Source organism: Pieris napi, chromosome 19, assembly GCF_905475465.1.
Source record: "Pieris napi chromosome 19, ilPieNapi1.2, whole genome shotgun sequence".
Classification (NCBI taxonomy): Eukaryota; Metazoa; Arthropoda; class Insecta; order Lepidoptera; family Pieridae; genus Pieris; species Pieris napi.
In genome coordinates this window covers 1,125,678-1,148,378 of record NC_062252.1, presented here as the reverse complement: position 1 = coordinate 1,148,378, position 22,701 = coordinate 1,125,678, and the positions used below count along the sequence as shown (strand labels likewise).

The 22,701-nt window shown below is 34.2% G+C and overlaps 2 protein-coding genes across 2 annotated transcripts in view; one reads left to right on the top strand and one right to left on the bottom strand.

Annotated features, from left to right (window-relative positions):
• LOC125059336 (calsyntenin-1) overlaps positions 1 to 22,701 on the top strand; it is a 159,774-nt gene that overhangs the window by 94,893 nt on the left and 42,180 nt on the right. The gene's annotated exons all lie outside the window — the stretch shown is intronic.
• Positions 773 to 2,162, bottom strand: LOC125059338 (glycine-rich protein HC1-like). Its single transcript, XM_047663716.1, has 3 exons — positions 2,068 to 2,162; positions 1,460 to 1,684; positions 773 to 978 (listed from the first exon to the last, which is right to left on the bottom strand). The coding sequence occupies exons 1-3, from the start codon at positions 2,077 to 2,079 to the stop codon at positions 817 to 819; spliced, it is 399 nt and encodes a 132-aa protein (XP_047519672.1). The 5' UTR covers positions 2,080 to 2,162; the 3' UTR covers positions 773 to 816.

Genomic DNA, 22,701 nt, shown 5'->3' with positions numbered 1-22,701 from the left:
ATTTGGGTGATTCTACGATAAGAGGTAACTATGTCGGCAATCTATTTAAAAGTGTTTTTTTATCTATACGTTGCTATTTTGTGCAATGACTCACATCACTTTAATGTCCTTTATTAAATAACAATACAATTAAATGTCTAATTAAAGCATATTTTTGTAAAACTCGTTAAATAGTATAATGGAAAAACTCCAACTTTTCTCCTTAGCCGTCTCCTTCATAGACGAAAAACCTTTTATTATAGAACTACCCATTTACAGTTATTACTAATTCGATAGAACGACACATTAATAATTCTAATAGGCATGTAAGGTGACCACCACCACCTTTCCACCTATTGGGCATGACAGCTAACACACACTATCGACTTTTTGGGCCTTAGGTGGTTTTCCTCAACGATGTTTCCTTCACTGCACGAGCACCTTAAATGCGCACATAGATAACTCTGATCGAACGTACGAACCCAGGAACGATAGTCGCACGGTGAAACCACTAAGGCAACAATGCTTTATCTCATATTTTTATATCAAAACCATAAAATAAAGTTTGCTTCTAAATGATATAGTTAGATATATGTGTATGATCAAAAGCTTTTTTTTTCTTCGTGCAGTCTTTGACACTGGCGTTTAAGGCAATTTATTATAGGCATAAATCAACATAATTCGAAACATATCATTTAAAATAAATAAGAATTAAAAGAACCATATTAGAAATACAACCGATGTCTATGCTTTCTCAAGTTAAAATGCAAAAGGCTCAAAATAAAACCAGTAAATTAATGCACAATTTATTAATCAAAAACTATAAGAGGGATTTATTTAAAGAATTAATCCACTTCCGCCTCCGCCCATGCCGTAGCCGTTGCCATAACCGTTGGCACCGTTCAAGTAGTTGTTGTAGCCGTTGCCAAGGTAACCACCATGGTTCAGCGCGCTTCCGCCACCAATATTGTGGTACCCAGAGTTGTCGGCACGGTTGAGCTGTAAGGACGGATTACATATTATTGCTATCGCGGAATTTGGTTAAAATTAGTATTAATAATATCCATAGCGCAAAATCACCTGCATCATGAGCATACACCACATACACATCTTCACGTAATTACCCTCACTTTTACACCATCACACAACACAGGCAAATTAGGTTCCCATTTGTACCTTTTGAACCTTTTAGTGAAATATTAGGTATCCCATAGCTGGCTATATTTTTAGTGTAATTGGTTATATATATAATTTTTCTTAGCTGTAGGATTACGAAATAAATCAATATTATTTTACATATTTACATAGAAGCATATCTTTATAGCCTCAGGTAAAAAAATAAATCAGTTTTGGAGACAAAATACAGTACATCTTTAGCTTCAAAGAAACTACAGCGCTTTATAGACTATCCAAGTACATGGGCATCAAGTATATTATTATATTTGCGACAGGTTTTTTGATTTAGTAGATTGATACTCACAGATGACACGCTGTTATGATGAGCGCCAAGGTTGTGGTAGCCACCCAGTCTGGATCCGCCATAACCAGCGTTGTTTAGGCCACTTGCGCCGCCGTTGTACCGGCCCCCACCATATCCACCCCCATTAAGGTAACCGCCGCGACCAATTCCACCAACACCCAGGCCATAGCCTGGATAGAATGGTTGGGCTTGGAGCGATGCAACGCAAACCGTAATGAGAAGGATCTGTAATGCAAATTTTATGATGAACACTGTCTAGAGGCTGAGTGAGAGTAGCAGTTAGTGTGCGCGAGAGTTGATCAATACGGCCTTTAAAACTAAATAAAATGTTAATTGGGCTAGCATTTTTTTTTTAATTTGAATCTTCAGTTTCTAACATAAAGATTGAAAAATGTTTTTGGTAAGGTTATTGAACAACAACCTATCACGGAATGACATATCACATACTATTAAATTAAATGTCAAACCATAAATACTAGGTAATTTTCAAGATGTCGTTATGCTATCGCGTTTTTTCACATGCCCAACGCCATCTATTGCATTAAACAACAAATTAGATGATGAAATTATACAGTTATTAAAAGGCCAGAATAAAATATATAACTTACAATGCACTTCATGTTTTCGTTGGTGAACCTTCGATACTGAATAATAGTCGAGGGAAGTCCAATATTTTATATTAATTTAACAGCTATTTTATCTGACTATTAATTAAAAAAACGATTGGAGCCCCGATTCGAAATTTCCATTTCATTAGTGTGGTAAAATGTCATTAATAATCCGTAATGATAAGACTATTAGTGCGTATACTTAACGATAACATGGCATTTTTTTTTATCTAAGCACTTAATTTTTGACTTATGCTAGTCCGAGCGCTAAGCTCATTTCTGAATCTCGGCTTTTTCTCTCGGCCTACACCCTCTGTCTTCTTCGTCGATGAGTAGGGATGTCTACCTATTCAAATTTCATGACGTGGATTAAGTTATACTTGTATCTTATGTTCCAGAACAAATATATATTTTTATACACTGTTTTGAGTGACAGCTAGCAGTGCTATTCTGTAAATCCAATTTCAAAATTATAACTGACAGTTGCAAACTTGATTTAACGACGATATTTCAATATCCGCCTGAACTTGGGATATTGTGGTTTCAAAACTTGGTATTAGAATCGCTATTCAAATTCTCGGACTTACGCTTTGACCGGTTCGATTGTTTGTCTGATTTTAATTTAAAAAGTATGTTGTTGGAATTATATAATATTTGAATTTGTTCTATTAAGGCTGTTCTTCATGAATCTGTAAGATTAGTTTTTAAGTTTTTAGTTTGTTATTAATATTTTTTTTGTATTATCTTAGATTAAGGTTCTATATTTATATATTTTTATTTAACATTTGGTTCTGCACTTCTCGCACGCATCATGCTTCTTTTTTTTTTTTTTAGTTTTTCTCTTTAACTAGGGTTGCCTGGAAGAGATCGCTTATTAGCGATAAGGCCGCCCGTTGCATCCCTTATAATTTTTATGTATTGTGTTTCTTTTATTTGCAACGAAGTGTAAATAAATAAATTAATTAATTAATCTCAGAAATGTGTATTTGTTCACAAATTTCTCGGAAGTAGTACCGATTTTTGATGTAAAATCAATTCAAACAACGCTCTTCTGAAGGACGCTGGAGATCACCCTTTCGTTCTTGACCACTCCATCTCCGCACTGCACGATTTGGATGGTCCATTGTTGCCCCCTTTCATCTTCCCTAGACAGTTTAATATGGGTTGATTTAAGCGGTGATTCAAAAGTCAAAATTCATATAGGTATCACAATGTACACTTATGAATGTGATGTGAAATGTTTCTAATTTTACATTTAGTGCAAGTTCTCAAAGCAAGGGTGTAGAACGGAAGGGAAGAACTGGCAATAAACTCTCCGCCACTCTTTTTAATCGCCAAGTTTTTTGTTTTACACAACGTTTGTAAAGAGCTGCAACCATTACACCATGTTCCACATGACATCTTAAGCAATAAATAATAATAAAATAAATTAAAAACAAAGATTTGTCCTCTATCAGCTCTATCATTAAATGGGCATTTGCTGGACAGGCGTACCCTCCAAAAGGTTGCATCTCACTTAACATCCGGTGGGATTGAGGCCAAACACCTGTACAAAATATAATACTTATGGAACAGTCCAAGTTTCATCCTAATCGGCTTATTAGTTTTTGGTATATGTACCGCATAACGAAAGGTATTATATATATTAGGAATACAATAAAGGGCAGATAAACATCGTCTTGTATTTTCCAGCTCTAACAGTAGGCAGATTTGACTGTATTCGTGATACAACATACTCCTTTTTTTGTATTGGAAAACTGCCATTGCAAATTGTATGCAGATAGTTGTTAGTTGTTACTCGGCATAAAGAGGATGTGATCTGAATTTTGAAAACAACGTGAATTGCAAACTAGAATTTTAGTCGGTTTCCGTTTCGTCAATTTCCGGTCATTGCGTCCTTTGCACTGGATTTCCTGATATGCGATAGATCAATGATCAAACAAATATTATATATTGATACCTGACATCTCTTATAGTCTAATTACGTAGGTATTTACTTTTAATTTCTGAGAAATTTTCAGACAAACATACACATACGAAATTTGTAAACGTACTTGGAAGACCAATTAAATCATCAAACTCAAATATTCCCCAATTCCAACTATATCATTAAATATACATTTTGGTTGGTTAATCATTAATCAACATTTATAAAATAATCAACAATTTTTTAATACAACTTGGAAGGTGTTCCTAGTATGGGAGATGGATATTTTGCACAAATGAAATTTACGTTAAACAAAATTAAGAAGGACATATGTATCATGTATCAGATATGTACTCTGGGGAAGCCACTACCTTGAGAGGCCCCTGGGGGTGAGGGGGAGGGGTAGAATCAGTTTCGATTAAAAACGCATTAACATGATAAATTCAAATTCAAAATGACTTTATTCATATAACTAACCAAGTACACTTATGAACGTCAATAGAAAATATGTTAAATTGATTCTAAATTTACATTTACTACCAGTTCGCAATTCAAGGGCGTAGAGCGGGCAAGAGAACTGGCAAGAAACTCTTCGCCACTCTTTTTAATCGCCAAGTTTTGAGTCATATAAATTGTAAGGCAGAGCAGTCATAAATATTTGAACTGGAGCAAATCAATCCCAAGGATTAGGATCATTTAAATATTCGTCAAATTTATAAAAGGCTTTTTTGATTAATTTACGTTTAACGAGTTTTGAATTTATTCAGTGTTAATTCTCTAATTTCGCTTGGGATTTTGTTATAACAACGAATAAAATTTCCATAAGGAGTGGTTTATCCTCTGGAGTCTGTTTGGTCGTACTCTAACCATACTATTATTTTAGTTAAGTGTATAATTTTGGTCTTTTCAGTTAATACAAAGATTTAACTCTCAATAGGCTGGAGAAAGAATTGAAAATGTGCATAGCGTAAATCCAGTGTTTTCGATTGTCAAAGTGGTCAAGACTTTTTTTATAGAAACTGACAAAAGCAAACCAGCTTTCAAAATATATCTGTTTTCTTATCTAAGATATAGAAAAAGCATAAATGATAAACAGAGAAAATTTAGGATTTTTAAATTGAAACAACTGCTCGTAACGTATTATAAATAGTGTTAATTATAAATGTTTAGGAAATATGTTTTGTTACTAAATATGTATTTTTATTTAATTACAATTAATATACAGACTGTTTTAAGAAGTGAAATTATAATTAATAATTAGTATATATACGTATTTTTACTCGTCTATTCTATTAAAATTTTGAAAAGCTAATTTAAATAATAATGTTTAGCTGTATGTGAAATTACTTAATTTAAGTTTTTTTTTAATAAAACGTTAGTTGATTATGATTTTTTATTTTCAAAGAATTATACAAAAAGCTGAAATTATACAGGATAATCATTTTGAGAGTAAAAGTGTGGAACTAATGATTTTATTAACTTATTTTCAATATTCTTTTGTTTTAGTTAATTTTCACTCTATTAATTAGGTTAAAATAATAATTAATATTCCGAAGCACTCAATTTTTTAACCTATACGAAATTTGGATAAAACGGAAAAAATAATTTGTTTGCTGTTAGGGCTTTATTTAAATTAAACAAGCATTGAAGATCCACCACCACGACCGTACTGGTTGCCAAACTGCGACGCTCCATTTTGGAATTGGCCGTAACCGCCGCCATTTTGTGCACCAGTGTTGAAACCGGAGCCACCACCAACATTGTGGTTCTCGTCGTTTACTACGTTGGTCACCTGTTTAAGAAAAGTTTTTAGTAATACGCCGCTGAAGAAATGTTATACTACTATGCTACGGTTATATACTATACTTGATTAGAAAACTTTGCTTTTTGCTGAATATTTAACTGTATATTTATACGTCAGAAGCATATCGAAGAAATCTTTAATTGCAACCTTAATAATATAATAATACGATCTATAATACTCACACTGCTGGCACTGGAATGATGAGATCCGACATTGTGAAAACCACCACCTCCAGCATTGTGCGTGGCGTGGTTACCGATCCCACTTGCGCCGGAAGCTCCTCTTTCTCCACCGTAGTTGGCGCCATTAGCATATCCACCTTGACTTGCACCTCCAATGCCACCCATGCCTAAACCAGCGCCGCCCATGCCTAAACCAGCGCCGCCCATGCCTAATCCAGCGCCGCCCATGCCTAAACCAGCGCCGCCCATGCCTAAACCAGCGCCGCCCATGCCTAATCCAGCGCCGCCCATGCCTAATCCAGCGCCGCCCATGCCTAAACCAGCGCCGCCCATGCCTAATCCAGCCCCTCCCAAACCTAATTCAGCTCCCCCCATACCCAAACCTAATCCAGCTCCCCCCATACCCATCCCTGGCCCAGCGCCCATACCCATCCCTGCCCCAGCGCCCATACCCATTCCAGCTCCAGCGCCCATACCCATTCCAGCTCCAGCGCCCATACCCATTCCAGCTCCAGCGCCCATACCCATTCCAGCCCCAGCGCCCATACCTAGTCCTGCCCCAGGGACTCTGCCATAACCTAGGTCGTATAGTGGAATGGCATCTAATGCCAATACGCAGGCTAGCACGGTGATAATCTGGAAGTATAATTATATATATGAAAATACTGTTTAAATGAAAATATTTTTCTAATTAGACAAAAAAGAATTTAAAATCCCTATACCCAAATCAGCTAGTGCTGGTTCCCGGAATATGAGTTCCATGAATTTTTACTATTTTAGTTATTAATAAAACCAATTAAGGATTTTAACTAAAATTATTCAAATATATACGTACGTAAAAATATAAAACTTACAATGCACTTCATGATGTTCTTGGTCGGACGGCTGGTGATGATAGATAATTATTTTAGAATTGTCCACGCTTTTATATTTACCACTAATGACTAAAAATTGTTTGATTAATTAGTAATTACGCAATACTCATTAGGTTTTATATTAAGGGATTACCTAATGGATCCCTAATTTTGTGCAAATTTAGATTAATTGTCTCGGAAATATGTGAATGTGATTTCCAAACAGAGTAAGTAAATACATTTTTTATGAAAGTAAATAAAAGCTTTAATTTCTGTGTCTGTTGAGAGTCGGTAAAATACCAGGCAATTTGGTCAAAAGGAAGAACCTCAAATACCAGGTTCTTCCTTTTGACCAAATTGAGCTTGTCTAATCGTCAATATCTAATGTACTACTAATCCGCTTAATTCTCTGTCTCTACGCAGAGACAATGCGTCTCTATGCGTATTCTACAAAATGTACCATGAAGGGTGATCTGAAGAGTTGTTTGGGTTTATCCCTCCTGCTTCGTTGTATCACCGAACAAGCCGTATTAACTCAAAATATCAACCGCATCACCTTGATGGCTGGAAGTCTAACACATTCCGCTTCACAAGACATTTTCTTTTGCGAACTAGCGTACTGTGGAATCGACTACTGGTGGGGCTCTTCCCTGACAGATACGACCTGTAACTATTCAAAGTTAGAGTGTACTCCTCCATCAAAGGCCGGCAGTGCGCGCACCCATTAAAATGGGTGTCTATGGGCTGCAATGAGTTCTCTTATTGGGGACGCCCAACTCTCGTTTGCCCCCTATGCTATAATAAAAGCTAAGGTGTAAAAATATGTGATTAAGTTGTGATAATAACTTTTTGTTCACGTTTAGTCACTAAAAACATGAGTAAAGTCATACAGAAAATACTTTACCTTTTTTGTAGTAAAATTTTAAAACGTATCGAATTTCTTCATTAGATTCACTCATCTTGATAGTACGAAAAAATTAAAAAAAAACACACATTTTCCTAATTTGAATTTGGAATTATCTTCTTTAAAATTTAAACTTTTAATGATACCAAAACGAGCCAGATACAAATAGTATAGCCAAAGAGATTTTATTACAAGCTCATACATACTATAATGCGAAAAGACTTTTTCCCCAAACTATTATTTTGTTCAAATTATTTAATATGTCAATCGAACGTGGAGAAAAAAGAAAACTTTGTTCTTTTCAATTTTTAAACTCATTTAATATTTCCATCTTAATTCAACAAAGTATATAAAATGTTCAAAGCCTTTAAAACTGCGAATAACTTGTTAATTGCGTGTAAAATAAGAACTTTTCACTTAAATAGGGCTCGGGTTTTATTCACGACGCCATCAAAATATAGAATTTACTACGCTGTTGAGTGATTCGACGATATAAAATTGCTGGTGTCGAACATTTTTATTCTTTTAACACGCTTTATGGTACACTGGATGGCGCCGTAACTGTTTTGATCATTTTAGTGTATATATAATAAATATTTTGCTGTGTTACACGCAATGATGCATAGGAAACATAAAGAATTGAAAGGTGGATAAACTAATATTTATTCTAATATTATAAAGATGCTTTTGTTAATATTTATACAATATAATCAAAACTCTTTACAGATCAAACTGTATCACATTGTATGCCGATTACATTTCGTTGTCCATAACATACGCTATTTTTTACCAAAATATAATCGAAAATAAATATACATACGTGCGTAGCTGGCACAGACTAATAAATAGAGATAAATGTAAGTAAAACATGAGCTTATAACTAACATAAAATTAAGGGTTAAGACGCTGGATTAAAAAAAAATAACTTTGCTTATTTAAGAGTTCTTAAATCTAAGCGACACTTCAATATAATTGTAGTCGACCTATTGGACTTTATTGGAAACGAGATTTATATTACATTTTATGAGTGTTGGAAAAACTAAAGAACTCATTTTTGCTTCAAGTGTGCGATGATTGCATTTGGTTTGCGCTTTTAATTATTTACTAAAATATATATGTAACTTAACTATGATGTTAGGTTACATAACTCACATTAAAAAAAAATCTTTAAAAAAAATCTAAAAAAAAAAAATATTTTAATTTTTTTAAAAATCTTTTTGCAAAAGAAAATGTAATTATTTTTAATTTTAAACGGAAGTTAAGTTTGTATATTTTTTAATATTTAATACCAAATACTTAGAACATCCTTTCAACAAACTGAAATCATTTTAAGTTTCCGGGATTAATAATTCAGTATCTTTAACAGGTTTCGAGTAAATAATTCGTTCAAAGGCTTTATCGTAACGTTAACGAGGTGAAACAAATTTAAAAATACAGATCTTTTCTGAATATTTAACAAAGGATGAAAGGGATTGATTGTTATTCAAACGACGAATTTATATAAACCTACGCCGTGGTTTAGTGGCAATATATTTCGACGTCCTTGGATCAAGATTTCAATATTAAATTTCAAAATTAAATATAATAATAATAATATTTATTGCAAGAATATGTTACAAAAATGTGTAAGGTGATACAATCGTAGGTTCGCATATTCTGCCACACACAATAGCGCGCAAAGTTATATTTAAAGGAATTTTACATTATTAGTCATATGAATTGAAATTATGGCTTTTTCCAATTGACTCTCCATTCGCTTCCTGCTGCCGCTTCTATTTCTTCTATCATTTCGCCCTCTTCTCCTTATTCCCCTTGGTCCTTTCCATACAGTTGTCTTTTAAATCCACCTTTTATCTATGTATCTTGCTACATGACCTGCCCATTACCACACCACTTTTGTTTAGGGCATAGTAAGGCATCTATAAATTTTACTTTTCGTCTTATTTTTTCGCTTTTTATTTTATGTATTTTTCTTATAAGTACGTTTAGTTTATGATAACATGTGAATGAATATGTACGCAGCAACCGCGATACGCAGATGATTTATAACGCGTCTTAATGACGGCCATTACTGGCGTTATACTTGCGCTGAGAGAGTTCTTGACCTGAGAATTATTAATAGCGATCGAAATGAATTCCTGCTTAAAATGGGAAAATTTAATGAAAAACGTAGTGAATTAAGATATGTACCGTGCAATACTTGTGGTATTTTCATTTATAACATTTAGAAGGTGACGAAAAGTTTAATTTAAAACATAAATTTGATATACGTAAAATGGCACTTAACCTCTATTGTAACCATAGAGTGTCTTTAAATGTTTCCCATTATAATATAGCTCAAAGACTACTGTCTGGACTTGCTATTTCAGTTTATTGCTTATCTGTAGAGTAACATACATACGCTCTTCTGTATATACTTATGTCGCGCATATTTTAAGCCACATGAAAGCACTTATCCGTAAAAGCCTACAAATACGCAAATACTCCTCAGTTGACATTTGCAAAAGTTTTCTTGACAGGCGTTCCATTTTGTTTACTTGAACCTGTAATATGTGCTGTACTAAATAAATTATAAAGAGAACATTTATCTTTGTAAGGTTGTAAATAACTTCTAAAAACTACTCCGGCTTCAAAACATGGTTAAAATGCTACCTTATACCTGATTAACGAGATATATTTATTTAAAGTCGGTCACTATTGGTGGAATGTTACCACTTTTAAATATGTATAATTTAATTATTTTTATGCGTTTAACTAATATTCCTAGGATATGTAATTTAGCTACTAAAATCCCTTCGAAATTGATCCCAACCACGTTCTTTGGTTCATACAGAGTTTCGCAGATCTATCTTTTCCAAAATTTTGCAATATTTTATCATTAATATATTATCTTGGTTTTTATATATAATAATATTTAGTTTGTAGAGAGATAAGAACAGTATTGGCCTAGTGGCTTCAGCGTGCGAGTCTCATCCCTAAAGTCGTAGGTTCGATCCCTGGCTGCACCAATGGACTTTCTTTCTATGTGTACATTTAATATTAGCTCGAACGGTGAAGCAAAACATCGTGAGGAAACCGGCTTGCTTAGACCCTAAAAGTTGACAGCCTGTGTCAATCTCAGAAGCCTTGTCAATTAGACAAATTATCATGAAACAGAAACATAAATCTGAGGCCCAGACCTAAAAAGTTTATAGCGCCACTTTTTTTATTTAGTTTCCGTTGGAAAAAAACTTTTAATAAACTTTTAAATAAACACATCCGTCACCAGAACATTAATATCGCCATTTTAAATCTTGGAATTATCACAAAGTAAAAACTAACACGCAATAAACGCCAATTTATATATTCAATGGGACTTGCGTGTTTCAACATTTATTTTGATGTAAACAGACTCTTGTTCGAATTAATATTTATAATTTCAATGTTTGCTTTTTAAACGCACATTTTAAGTTCCACCATTTACTATTGAAAATGCTATTTCAATGGTTATTAACCGCGAACTAAAGCGAAATTGCATTAATTACATAACACGACGTTTCGAGTGAGACTATGGGTTAATATATACGTATATGTTTTGTCGCATGTAATATATATGTAGTATTTATCAATCAAGCGCGACCTGACCTGATTTCCGAAAATACAAAACCCGTCAGATACAGTTTCGGTGACGAAAAATTTTCAGACACGCGACCTGTCCATTACGAAATACGTTGCATAACTAGCTGTTGTCTACGGGTTCGTTCATTTATTCATACAAACAAACATATACCTTGATGGCTGGAAGTCATCCTCGGTCTCACAAGACACTTTTTTGCGAAATAGCGAACAGTGTAATGTGTTTAAAGAAAGAGTATACTTCTCCCTCACAGTCAACGCACCCACTAAAACGGGTGCCCATGGGCAGCGATGACTCCCTTTTTGGGCATCCCGCGGACTCGTTTGCCCCCCTATCCACTAAGAAAAAAAAGGTCACCTGTCATGTTAATACATAACTTCAATCCGGTGAAAAATTGTTTTATTAAATGTGTAAAAGCTATGTCAATAAAAGGCAATACTATGTACGATGTCCTAAATTTTTCCAGCTCCGAAAAAATCTGTATAATGTCGCAACACTGTCACCAAATAGGGTTTTACAAGGGTCTGATGTGACCGTCATCAGAATTAATAATGATAAAAATATCAACCGTGGATGTTTCTCGTTGCTTGTAGGTCTTTTATTAGATTTAGTGCGAGTACTCTTGAACGGGTGCTACTTATGGTGACTGGTTGTAGTTGAGTTCGTGTATGCGGTGATGTTAGTTATTTCGACTATGTATTTGCGTGTTGTTCCCACGAGAATGTAAGTGCGTGATCCTATTTCACCATGCCTACTGCTGATATAGGACAAATCGTTGTCTTTATTTTATATAATTACTTAAGATGTCATGTGGAACATGGTGTAATGACAGATCCTTACAAACACTGTGTAAAACAAAAAACTTGGCGATTAAAAAGAGTGGCGGAGAGTTTATTGCCACTTCTTCGCGTCCGTTCTATGCCGTTGATTTAAGAACTGGCAGTAAATGTAAAATTGGAAGCATTAGCATTTAATATGCTTTTCTTTATTGATGTTCATAATAATTGTTCATTGTTTTACCTAAATGAATAAATGATTTGACTTTGACTTTACAAATTGGGCGCTCGGCGTTGCGCTTGACGCGCGTTGCTAGCATACATACACCGCGCTTTGCAGGCGCTCGAATATCGTTAGTAGGGCGAGTATACTGTATACATCTGACTCAGTTCGGAAATAGACGAACAAACTATCTTCAGATTCACCAAAATTTTCCACTATCTCCCAATTACGTTTTCCCAAAAAAAAATTTATAATCGGGACTTTCCATATGCCAAATAGTTGGTCGCTTTTGGATTTCATCGATAAAGAAATCCCTATCAAAATGATCGTTCTCCATTTTCGTCAACGTGCGTCCACGTTAATAAAAATTGCGCGTTCGATTTAACAACAAAATGGCTGCTCATGTATCGGCATTGCCAAAGACACAGGGGAATGGAGAAAGATATGCAACATGGCAGTAATGAAGAACGCGACTTAAGAAGATCATTAAGATTAAGATGCTAATTTTAGCCCCCATCTCCACATGCGGCCATGTGTGAACATTTCATGACAAATCGTGGTTCGTGCAAAATTCCCAACACCAATTAAGCCGCAGTCAGCTCCAACATTGTTAAATTTTAATGAAGTCTATTAAAAGTTTAACGTTGAAGCATGCACGGCTGGGAGCCTCCATTCCGGAAATGTATGGATTTTCTCGTTACACATATGTATTTTCGTATCAATATAGTAAAGGATTTAGTTTACATATATATTTTCCGAACAGTGCTTAATTTTCTCCCTTCGTAACGCTTTGTGCAAGATGTTATAGATGATTACCATCTCTAATAGAGATTAGCAGCTCACTTCTAGATAAATTCACTTTCATGTCTACCAGACTCGTAATCGTCCTTTATTTCACCTTTCTCACATCAACATCAACTATGCAAAACACTCAGTTTTGTATAGCGCAGCCCGGACATACAACGACCACTATTTAAGCCTTGACTTGTTTAAGAAATATGTTTGAAAGGAGTATTAAGAATATCCATAGCACTTAATAACATGCATCATGAGCACACCCTACATACATACCCTCACGTACATACCGTCACTTTTACACCATCACACAAGTTCGTTGAATGTATTTAATAATTTTTATTGATTTTTCCTTTCGTAAATGTTTGAACCTTTTTGTAAATATTATGTATTCTATCTTTGGCTAAATCTTAAATATAATAGTTTTTTATATATATAATTTATGATAGCTGTAGCATACGAAATAAATAAATAAATCAGCGCGACAACTAAGGTCCTGATATAAGCTTACTCTTGTTGCGAAGTTTGTATACTATTCATTGATTTTTCTCTAAAAACCTTACGATACATATGGATAGTGTGTATATAAATAGATATTGTAGGTAAACATTGTAGTACTTTTATAAATTTTTTTTATTTTTTTATTGGACAATTCACACCAATTGACCTATCCAGGCAACGGATATACATACATATTATAGATAGATAGACATATAAATACATATTTAAACACCCAAGACCTAAGCACAACACCAAATGCTCATCACATCGATGTTTGTCTCAGCCGGGGATCGAACCCGGGACCCATGGATTCGCAGTCAGGGGTACTAACCACTAGACCAATGAGCCGTCAACAATTGGACCTCTTAAAATACATTTTGAATACATAACTTCATGTTAAGACATCCCTTCAGTATAAGAACTTTGTAAAACATTTGCCCCGTATCTTTCTTACTTAGCTGAGAAGTTTCCTCCGACTTTAATGTTTATTTGTATTTCTCTTTTACTTTTAAACAAACGGAAATTATAGTGGCATCTGTTAATGTAAGTAATGTGGTAACAATGTAATAAAATTATGTAAACATTATTTAATATTTATTCAACAAATAAAGTCGGTTATAATAAAATATCGATATTTCGTTAATACGTTTTGAAGGTATGAATCGCGTGTTAATTGGTTACTATGAATATATTTGTTGACAAATTATGAAATATCATTAACGATCTTGCTCATCATGCGTTAAATAAGCGTGAAAACTGTATCTATTTTGATAAATTTTTACTTTTTTAATCTAATATGTAAAATTCTCGTGTCACAATGTTCGTTCCCATACTCCTCCGAAACGGCTCGACCGATTCTTATGAAATTTTTTATGCATATTCAGTAAGTCTGAGAATCATCTATTTTTCATTCCCCTAAATGTTAAGGGTGGTCCCTAAATTTTTATTTTTAAGACAAAACTTTTTGTTTTTGAAGTGAAACTTCGGGGTTGGAAAAAAATTTAGTGTAACATTTTTTCGTTACGCGTTACATTTTTCCGTTACGTGCCATCTTTTGAAGTGAAACTTCTTTATCGACGTATGGGAGAAATTTTGTAGCAGGTTACGCGCCATGTTGCTTTTTGAAGTCAAACTTCTTTATCGGCGTTGGAAAAAAATTTACACACATTTGTCACATTTTTCGGTTACTTTATTTAACCAATTTCTGTAAAGTTGCATATAGTAGATCATTTTTCGAAAAATAAGGTCATAAAGAAGTTCCACTTCTTACGTGTGTACACCTAGTACACGCACACATTTTTTTTTATTATAGTAGATAGTTATTTTATTGAACTAATAAATTTTTTACAGAAATAATATACATAGCGAAACGACGTTAGCCGGGTCAGCCAGTATTTTATATATAAATGACCAGTGGAAGGTAATCGTAGTACCTATGTAATTATAGATTAAAAATTTAGATACTAGAACAGATGTCTCCTATGGACGATACATACAGAACAAAAATCATACAATAGGAAATAGAATAGGTTTTGTACTATCAATATTCGCAAAGTTGGTGAAACTTCGCATATGTAAAACAGAATCATGTCGGGTCTTTGAGCAACAGCTGACGGTGTAATACGGGTTGAAATTGGGTTGTTCTGCGAAGTTTGATGACCTATTTTGATGTATCAATTTGAATATTCAACCTTTTTTACAGCTGTTTTGTACACCAGGTATAAACATAGTTTTCACTGATTTATTTATATAATTTAAAAAAGATCCGATCGACGGTACTGAAGGTAGGATACGGTAGGATAACAAGAAAAATGTATATAAAACAAAATTAAGCTGCATATCCTACATTTGTAATGATTGGAAGTTAATCGGGCTTTTATTATTTATTTATATTATTATTATCTTGTCCAATATAACGAATGAATTAGCGCTACAGTCCTACAACCCTAAAATCAGGGGCATTTTTATAGAGAGGATTCGAACTGCGAGCCGATTTCATCCCTACCACCATTGTCCCGATATCATCACTGATTTTAGAGCCATGTGTTGACACTTGACGCTTTTAATCATATTTCACGTTGCAGGCGTTTTCATAATGGTTGTACAATACTTGGCTTTCGTAGTCTATTTTTCTTATATCATCAGATAGCTAGAACAACGTTTGTTCACTACGTTCCACGTAATTATTATTTTCTATTGTATAGCAGTTATGCAAGAGGCAAGCGGGATTACTGGGATAATTAAGTGATTACAAATTATGAAATGAGATTACGTGAGTGGTGAATACACCTGTTGTTGTTGTGTGTTTTTAATTATTGCCTTATACGCATTATAAGAAAAGGTTCTAACGCAATGTAACGAGTTATTAATCGATTGAACGAGGGTCATGCCATTTCTCACCTTGAGGTAGTACTGTCGATCCAATGGATTATTATTTTTATGTGCGCAGTTAATTGCCTGTTCGGTAAAGGAATATGAGAGTCTTGGTTCACATAATATGTCAGAAATTTTGTAATAAGAGACCACGACGTTTTATTAGAATGGCAATACTACGCAATATCATATATATCTTAAGGCCGATTTACATTATCTTAGTGTTTAGGAGAGTGATTTAGTACAACTTGAAAGGCAAGTTCTTTAGCGTAGCGTTTACTAAAGCAAGTAGCGTTTACATGTTTCAACTAAAGTACTATCCTAAACCACTCTCCTAAACACTAAGATAATGTAAATCGGCCTTTACAGGTTGTAAATTGTCAATTTGACTAAGTCAATCTGTCAGTAGTGCGTTGAATCGATCGTTCGGTTCCGCCTGCGCCGAACGTGCGCACTGACTTATTTTAAAGTAAAATACAAATAGTGATTTAACTATCTGGCGAATATTATTTGCTTCGAATCTAAGACATATAAATGAAACAAATTTAATACAGTATTTCCAATTTTCTTAACCGCAATAATAATTATAATAGTAATTAAAAATTGATAAATAGAAAATTAGAACAAATTTTAAAAGTCCCTGTGGCAGTGTACCTTTAATGCTGGCAACATTTCCTCGCTGTATTGCGATACTTATCGTTGAGGAAAGCACCACTGGCTCTGGGGTCACCGTTATTATCTACCAGGCGCCAACTTAAATCTTCAATTAGCGCCTGTGCACTTGAACTACGGCCCAAGAGTCTACTCCAAAGGGAACCAAATTGGAGGAAGTTGGTAGTTGGAGCAAATACATATTTGAGCTATTTATTAATCTTCATTAATTTGTTTATATATTACAAAGAAGTTCATTTATAAGATAGGTACGCTAGAAACAAACCATGAAAATTTTCCAATAAAAATAAAATTATCTATAAACCGTTACCCTAATCAAATTATATGTGCGACACAATACATTAACAGTCTCATAAACGCGTAATGTGCGGGTTTAACACCTTTATTACATTAAGTCAACTTAGAGTATTTTCGCACCTATTTATCAGCGTAATAACGCTAAGCAAAAATTGTTTGATCAAAGGAGCGATACGCTGCGCATGGGCGTCCTCACGATGTTTTCTTTCACCGTTCGAGCGAATGTTAAATGCGCACATAGAAATAAAGTTCATTGGTGGAAAGCTGGCGATCGAATCTACGATCTCAGGGATGAGAGTCGCACGCTGAAGCCACTAGGTCAACACTGCTCTAACTGGCGACATTTATAATCTGCGCTTTTCTTAGCAACTCCGGCCAGAAGGCCAGTCAGTGGTTAGACTAAATGAGGATCCACCTTCGGTTGAAGGAACAAAATACCATCCTTCCTCAAGAAGCTGTACGTATGTACCTAATTTTGATACTACCTTAACTACATCTAGTAAAACTAGAAAACTTTTTAGATTGGCACAGACATAGTGAAATCTACGAAGAAAACTTTGTATTACTAACCATTGAATCCCATTAAGAAACCCTATTACGAAAACAACATTAAAAGAGTCAAAAGCTATTACCGGCTCGCTCTAACTTTGGATAATCATTAATGTTTCATAAAACAAAGGGATTACGTAGTGAAATCCATTAACCAAATTAATACATAAACAATATAGGCATTACCGCCACCAACACCCCGGTACAGATAAATTTGGGCCTGCGAAATCAATGTACCTACAGATGGTACCCACACTTTCAAATTATCTGAGGATCAAAGGATATATAACATGCGAGGCTATACAGCATTTATCCATCAGTGGCGCTTCAAGTTTTTTAGGTCTGGGCCTCAGATCTGTTTCATTTAGTTTCATTAGCCTCCTGACACATGCCGTCGACTTTTTGAGTCTAAGGCAAGCTTCATCCCGATGTTTTATTTTACCGTTCGAGCGAATGTTAAATGCGCACATGGAAATAAAGTCCATTGGTGTACAGCTCGGGATCGAACCTACGACCTCAGGGATGAGAGTCGCGCGCTGAAGCCGGTAGACGAGCATTGCTCCGTATATACACTAATATATATATATTTCATATATACCTAGTTAGTTTTTACGATATCAGCGGCTTAGAGTTAAAATCCGCAAAGTATTAGTCCAGAAATACCACATCTGGCAGGTCTTTCTGCAGAATAGTGGTACGCACCAGAAAGTGCTTGAAAATACGTTTGTCTTATCACAAATTGTATTAGAATGATTTTTAATTTAAAATCGATTCTAGTTACTTAATTTACTAATGAGAATTAGAAGGTTAATAATTACTAATTAGCTAATTACGATAAATTTATTTCTATAAGAATAAATATTAGAACAGTCAAAATATGTTATAACGACATCGAAGGGACTACTCATATTTGGTCGTAACAGACGATGACGTTGTTATTACGAACCTAATACAATAGAATTCAGCCGGGACTTTTGATTTTGGTCAATATAATTAGTATGTTGTTCTAAACGATGTTGTCGTAAACAGTTTTGACTGAATATGATTTGGTTGAGCAATCTTAGTTTTAAAAACCTGGCCACCCTAACCCCATCCGTTGAACGCTTGTTTCACTAAGGAAATTGCCTCGTTCGAAGGCACGGGCCATGATAATCGCGTGTTTACAACAAAGATCAAAAGTATTATAATGTTAAAACAAAGCAGATTAACTGGTATACAAAGCTAGGGGATTTTTTAAATATAACGTTTTTATAATATAAATTGATTTCATATATATTTATGTTTGAAAATTGATATTTTAAAGTTTTTGTAATTTTTGTACTAACCACTTTAATTGAATTATTTTTGCCAAAAAGGCATTACGCTCAATATAGCATCAACAGGCGAAAGTTACACAACATACGACGCCACCACTGTGATATATGTTATAGCAAATATGATGTAATAAATTTAATAATAATTTATATCACAGCCACAAAAGTATTATTATTTAAATACACTGTTCGGTGTAATCATAACTCTTTAAACGATTTATAACCAGGCTATTTTAAATATTTACATTTTAAAACAATTTTACCGGAGATAGGTGCGACCGTTCATTATTCATCGGCACGATTCAGCTGATATTTGTAAAAAGCCCTACTTTGTCATGTATTAGTTCAGAGTGCGTGAAATTGACATTCTCTTTAGTCTCATATTTCAAAGGTTTATGGTGCTGGTGGCTTATTGGTAATACATTCAGTCTGATCAATGATACTGGCGGTTGGACAATGTAAAAAATAATTATGTGGTTTAAATTGGGAAATAAATACAGTAAATCATCCTCCTATAACACGGTAGATTTGTTTCGCGTTGTAGGAGTATTTTCGCATAACAACCTTGTATGACTTAATACAACTCACGATGATTCACGTTTAATGACACAAAACAGATATATAAAGTGTTAAATTCCCTGATTTATATGGAGTGTACACACTACACATATAACTCGGGGATTTAACACCCGTGTTATACGAGAGACAGAAATCGCGTAATATGAAAATGTGTTATAAGAGTAGGTACCGTAATTCCAAACTGGAGTTAGCTTTATAGAGTGAAGATGAAAATAAAATGTTGTATGTATTTTTTGCAAGTAGTATAGTATTTTTAGAGAGCTTATCCTATAGAACCATTAGCAAACGTTTCTTCCAATAATGTGCTCAGTTTAAAATGTAGAAAAGCTTTGCTTTATTATCAAGTTTTATGTGCTTTTTAAATATTTAATCAGACGCTTGAAGCTTTTATGAAGCTTAAGAACATGCCAAGTAGGTACAAATGATATAACGATAATAAGAGCAAGAGAACAAAACTCCGTTTATATTAGGTTGTTAAACAAAGGCTTTTGAGGTCGCAGTGCTATTTGACTGTTTGCACACAGGTGCCGATAACGGCTCGCTGGCTCCACATTTGATGTACAATGAACACTTACTCCGAATGTGGAAGCTTGGTAAGGAATTTTAATCCAAATGTAAACTGAAGCAAAACATACTTGGTTAATTCTCTTTGCTTTATACTCTTAAGTATTTTGACAGCAGTTTTGGCCTAGTGGCTTCAGCATGCGACTTCTATCCCTGATGTCGTAGATTCGATCCCCAGCTGTGCACTAATGGACGTTCTGTCTATGTGCGCATTTAATATTCGAACGGTGAAAGAAAACGGCTTGCCTTAGACCCAAAAAGTCGATGGCATGTCAGACACAGGAGGCTGATCACCTACTTGCCTATTACATTGACAAATGTACATGGAACAGATTCTGAGGCCCAGACCTTAAAAGGTTGTAGCGCCACTTGTTTTTTTTAATATATTTTATTATGTTATTACATTACATTATATTATTATTAAAATTATTCCTACTCTATTTATCTTCTAACCACGTTGACTTGTTTCTCTGAATTAGGAATTCTTGACGGAGCATTGTTCTATATGACAAAGGTGTTATTGGAGCATAAAATGGATGCAATAAACTGTGCACTATCTCATCTCGTGACTTAGCTACGAACATTTTGTGTTACGTATTTGGGATTTATATGACGTTTTAATGGACTATATGTTTGTGTGTCTATCTATTGAACTATATCGGTAATCATGAGCATTTGTGGGCTTCTTAGATTGCGAGAAATTGAAGTTTTTATCGAGCCTTGATAACTCGTAACAAATTTGAGAAGTAGAATATCCTTAAATGGAGGTGCATACATACAATTTAAAGCGACAGGTGTGGTTCTGTTTGAGTAAAACAAAAAGCTTGCCGATTAAAAAGAGTGGCGGAGAGTTTATTGCCAGTTCTTCTCTTCCTTTCTACTCTACTTCCCTTGATTTGAGAACTGGCACTAAATGGAAAGTTAGAAGCAATGTATATTTCTTTTTTGACGTTCATAAGTGCACATTGTGTTACCTCCATGAATAAATGATTTTTGACTTTTGACTTTACTTAGTTTTGCTTTTGATTTTGGTAAACGCACCAATTAGCGCTTGTGAAATTTTGTTTTTATGATCCACGCATAAATAAATGTCTTGGCGCGACATAAATTTTTGTCTTTTGACCTTTAATGGGTCTTGTCCTACATCTATTTTATTTACAAAAAGGTAATCAGACCCGTGTCATAAAATATAAACAGCGTGAGGAATTTTAAGTCTTGAGACGGTTTATTCTCAAGATACGAGCACTTACTGCGCACGTACAATGAGAAGCTTTCGGGGCACGACTGAAATATATATATATATATATATATATATATATATATATATATATATTATATATCCGAATATGCCGAGTCTCAAATTGAATCGGAATCAAGTTTATTGCAAAACTTGTGAGTATCACTCAGCTTGCTAATGAGCGCGAATTCGCGAACTTGGAGATTCCGTTGAAAGTTCGACTTGAGTTTCTGTTTGATGCATGATACATGTCGTGTTAACGATATGTCATGTTGTAAATTTAATCATAGCCAATTATGACATGGTGTTAACTCGAAACAAACAAACAAAGAAAAAAGGTATTTAATACATTGAAAGTTTTATTATAACGCATTATCTAGTTAAATAAAGTTAAATATCACAAAACAAATATTTCTACATTATTAAAGAAATATTTTTTATTTTATAATGTTGACTTCAGGGTGTCGGTTTTCTGTGACGGTGTGCGCGCGCATCGTAAAAAATTACTCTCATCATTTTTCCCTAACGCGCCAAAAGAAGTATAACTTCAAAATTCTTTTTTCAAGTATTATTTTTAATTCCTGGCTGTAGCGATGATCGCGAAAGGTAGTTTTGTAAAACATAAATTGTTTTGAAGTCGGATAACATTGTACAAAAGATAAAAACGATACAGCTACCGTCTTATAAGAGTAAATATTGTGATTAAGAATAAGACGTGTATCCTTAGTAAATACTAAAACACTTATTACAAAAAAAAATATAGTACCTATGGGTAAATAGATATTCCAGTATTGTAAAGATCATAACGAGTCCAATACGAACCGGTAAAGTATCAAGCTAATAAAATTATACGCGAATTAAGTTTAGAAAAGCTATTTCGATGCTTTTGGTATTTCAGTGAAGCTTAATTGCGTTTCTGCAGCCGAATCCAATTACTGCGAGTGAAATTAATTTTGTGATGAAGCGGGATGGAATCAATCCGAATGAGACAGCGAACAGCGATATCTGATAACATCTTCATGAATATACTTTTTGTACCAATTCACAAATTTTTTTTTTTTTGTATCTCTGTTATGTCAATAATGAATTTAACCCTAATTCAGAGGCCTGGTGTGAACTATGACGTATGTGAGTTTTGACGTAATGGATTTGGACTTCGAGTTAGCGTTTCTTAATCTTACCCATAGATAGCACTGTCCAATATTAATTACTAAGGTATTACTTAAGAACTTTAGTATCATTTCCGATGATGTAACTTGTTCTAGTTCTTTACTTTCATTATTTGGAAAATGGGTGTGATTTACGATTTTGTTTTGGCCGTTGTTAATTTGAAATTAACGTTACGAAAGTTGTCTTAAAAGTAGAGGAAGTACAAGAAAATGTTTGTAACATAAATGGAATTTTCCTGCGGTTTTGTTTCGACAGTGTATTTTTGAGGACTCCACGTACTGGAAGGGCTCATGATGAA

What these genes read in the sequence shown, in the direction of transcription:
- LOC125059338 (XM_047663716.1), bottom strand. An exon ending in ATCATAACAGCGTGTCATCT is followed by an intron (nt 979 to 1,459) that starts GTGAGTATCAAT and finishes CCGTCCTTACAG; the next exon opens with CTCAACCGTGCCGACAACTC.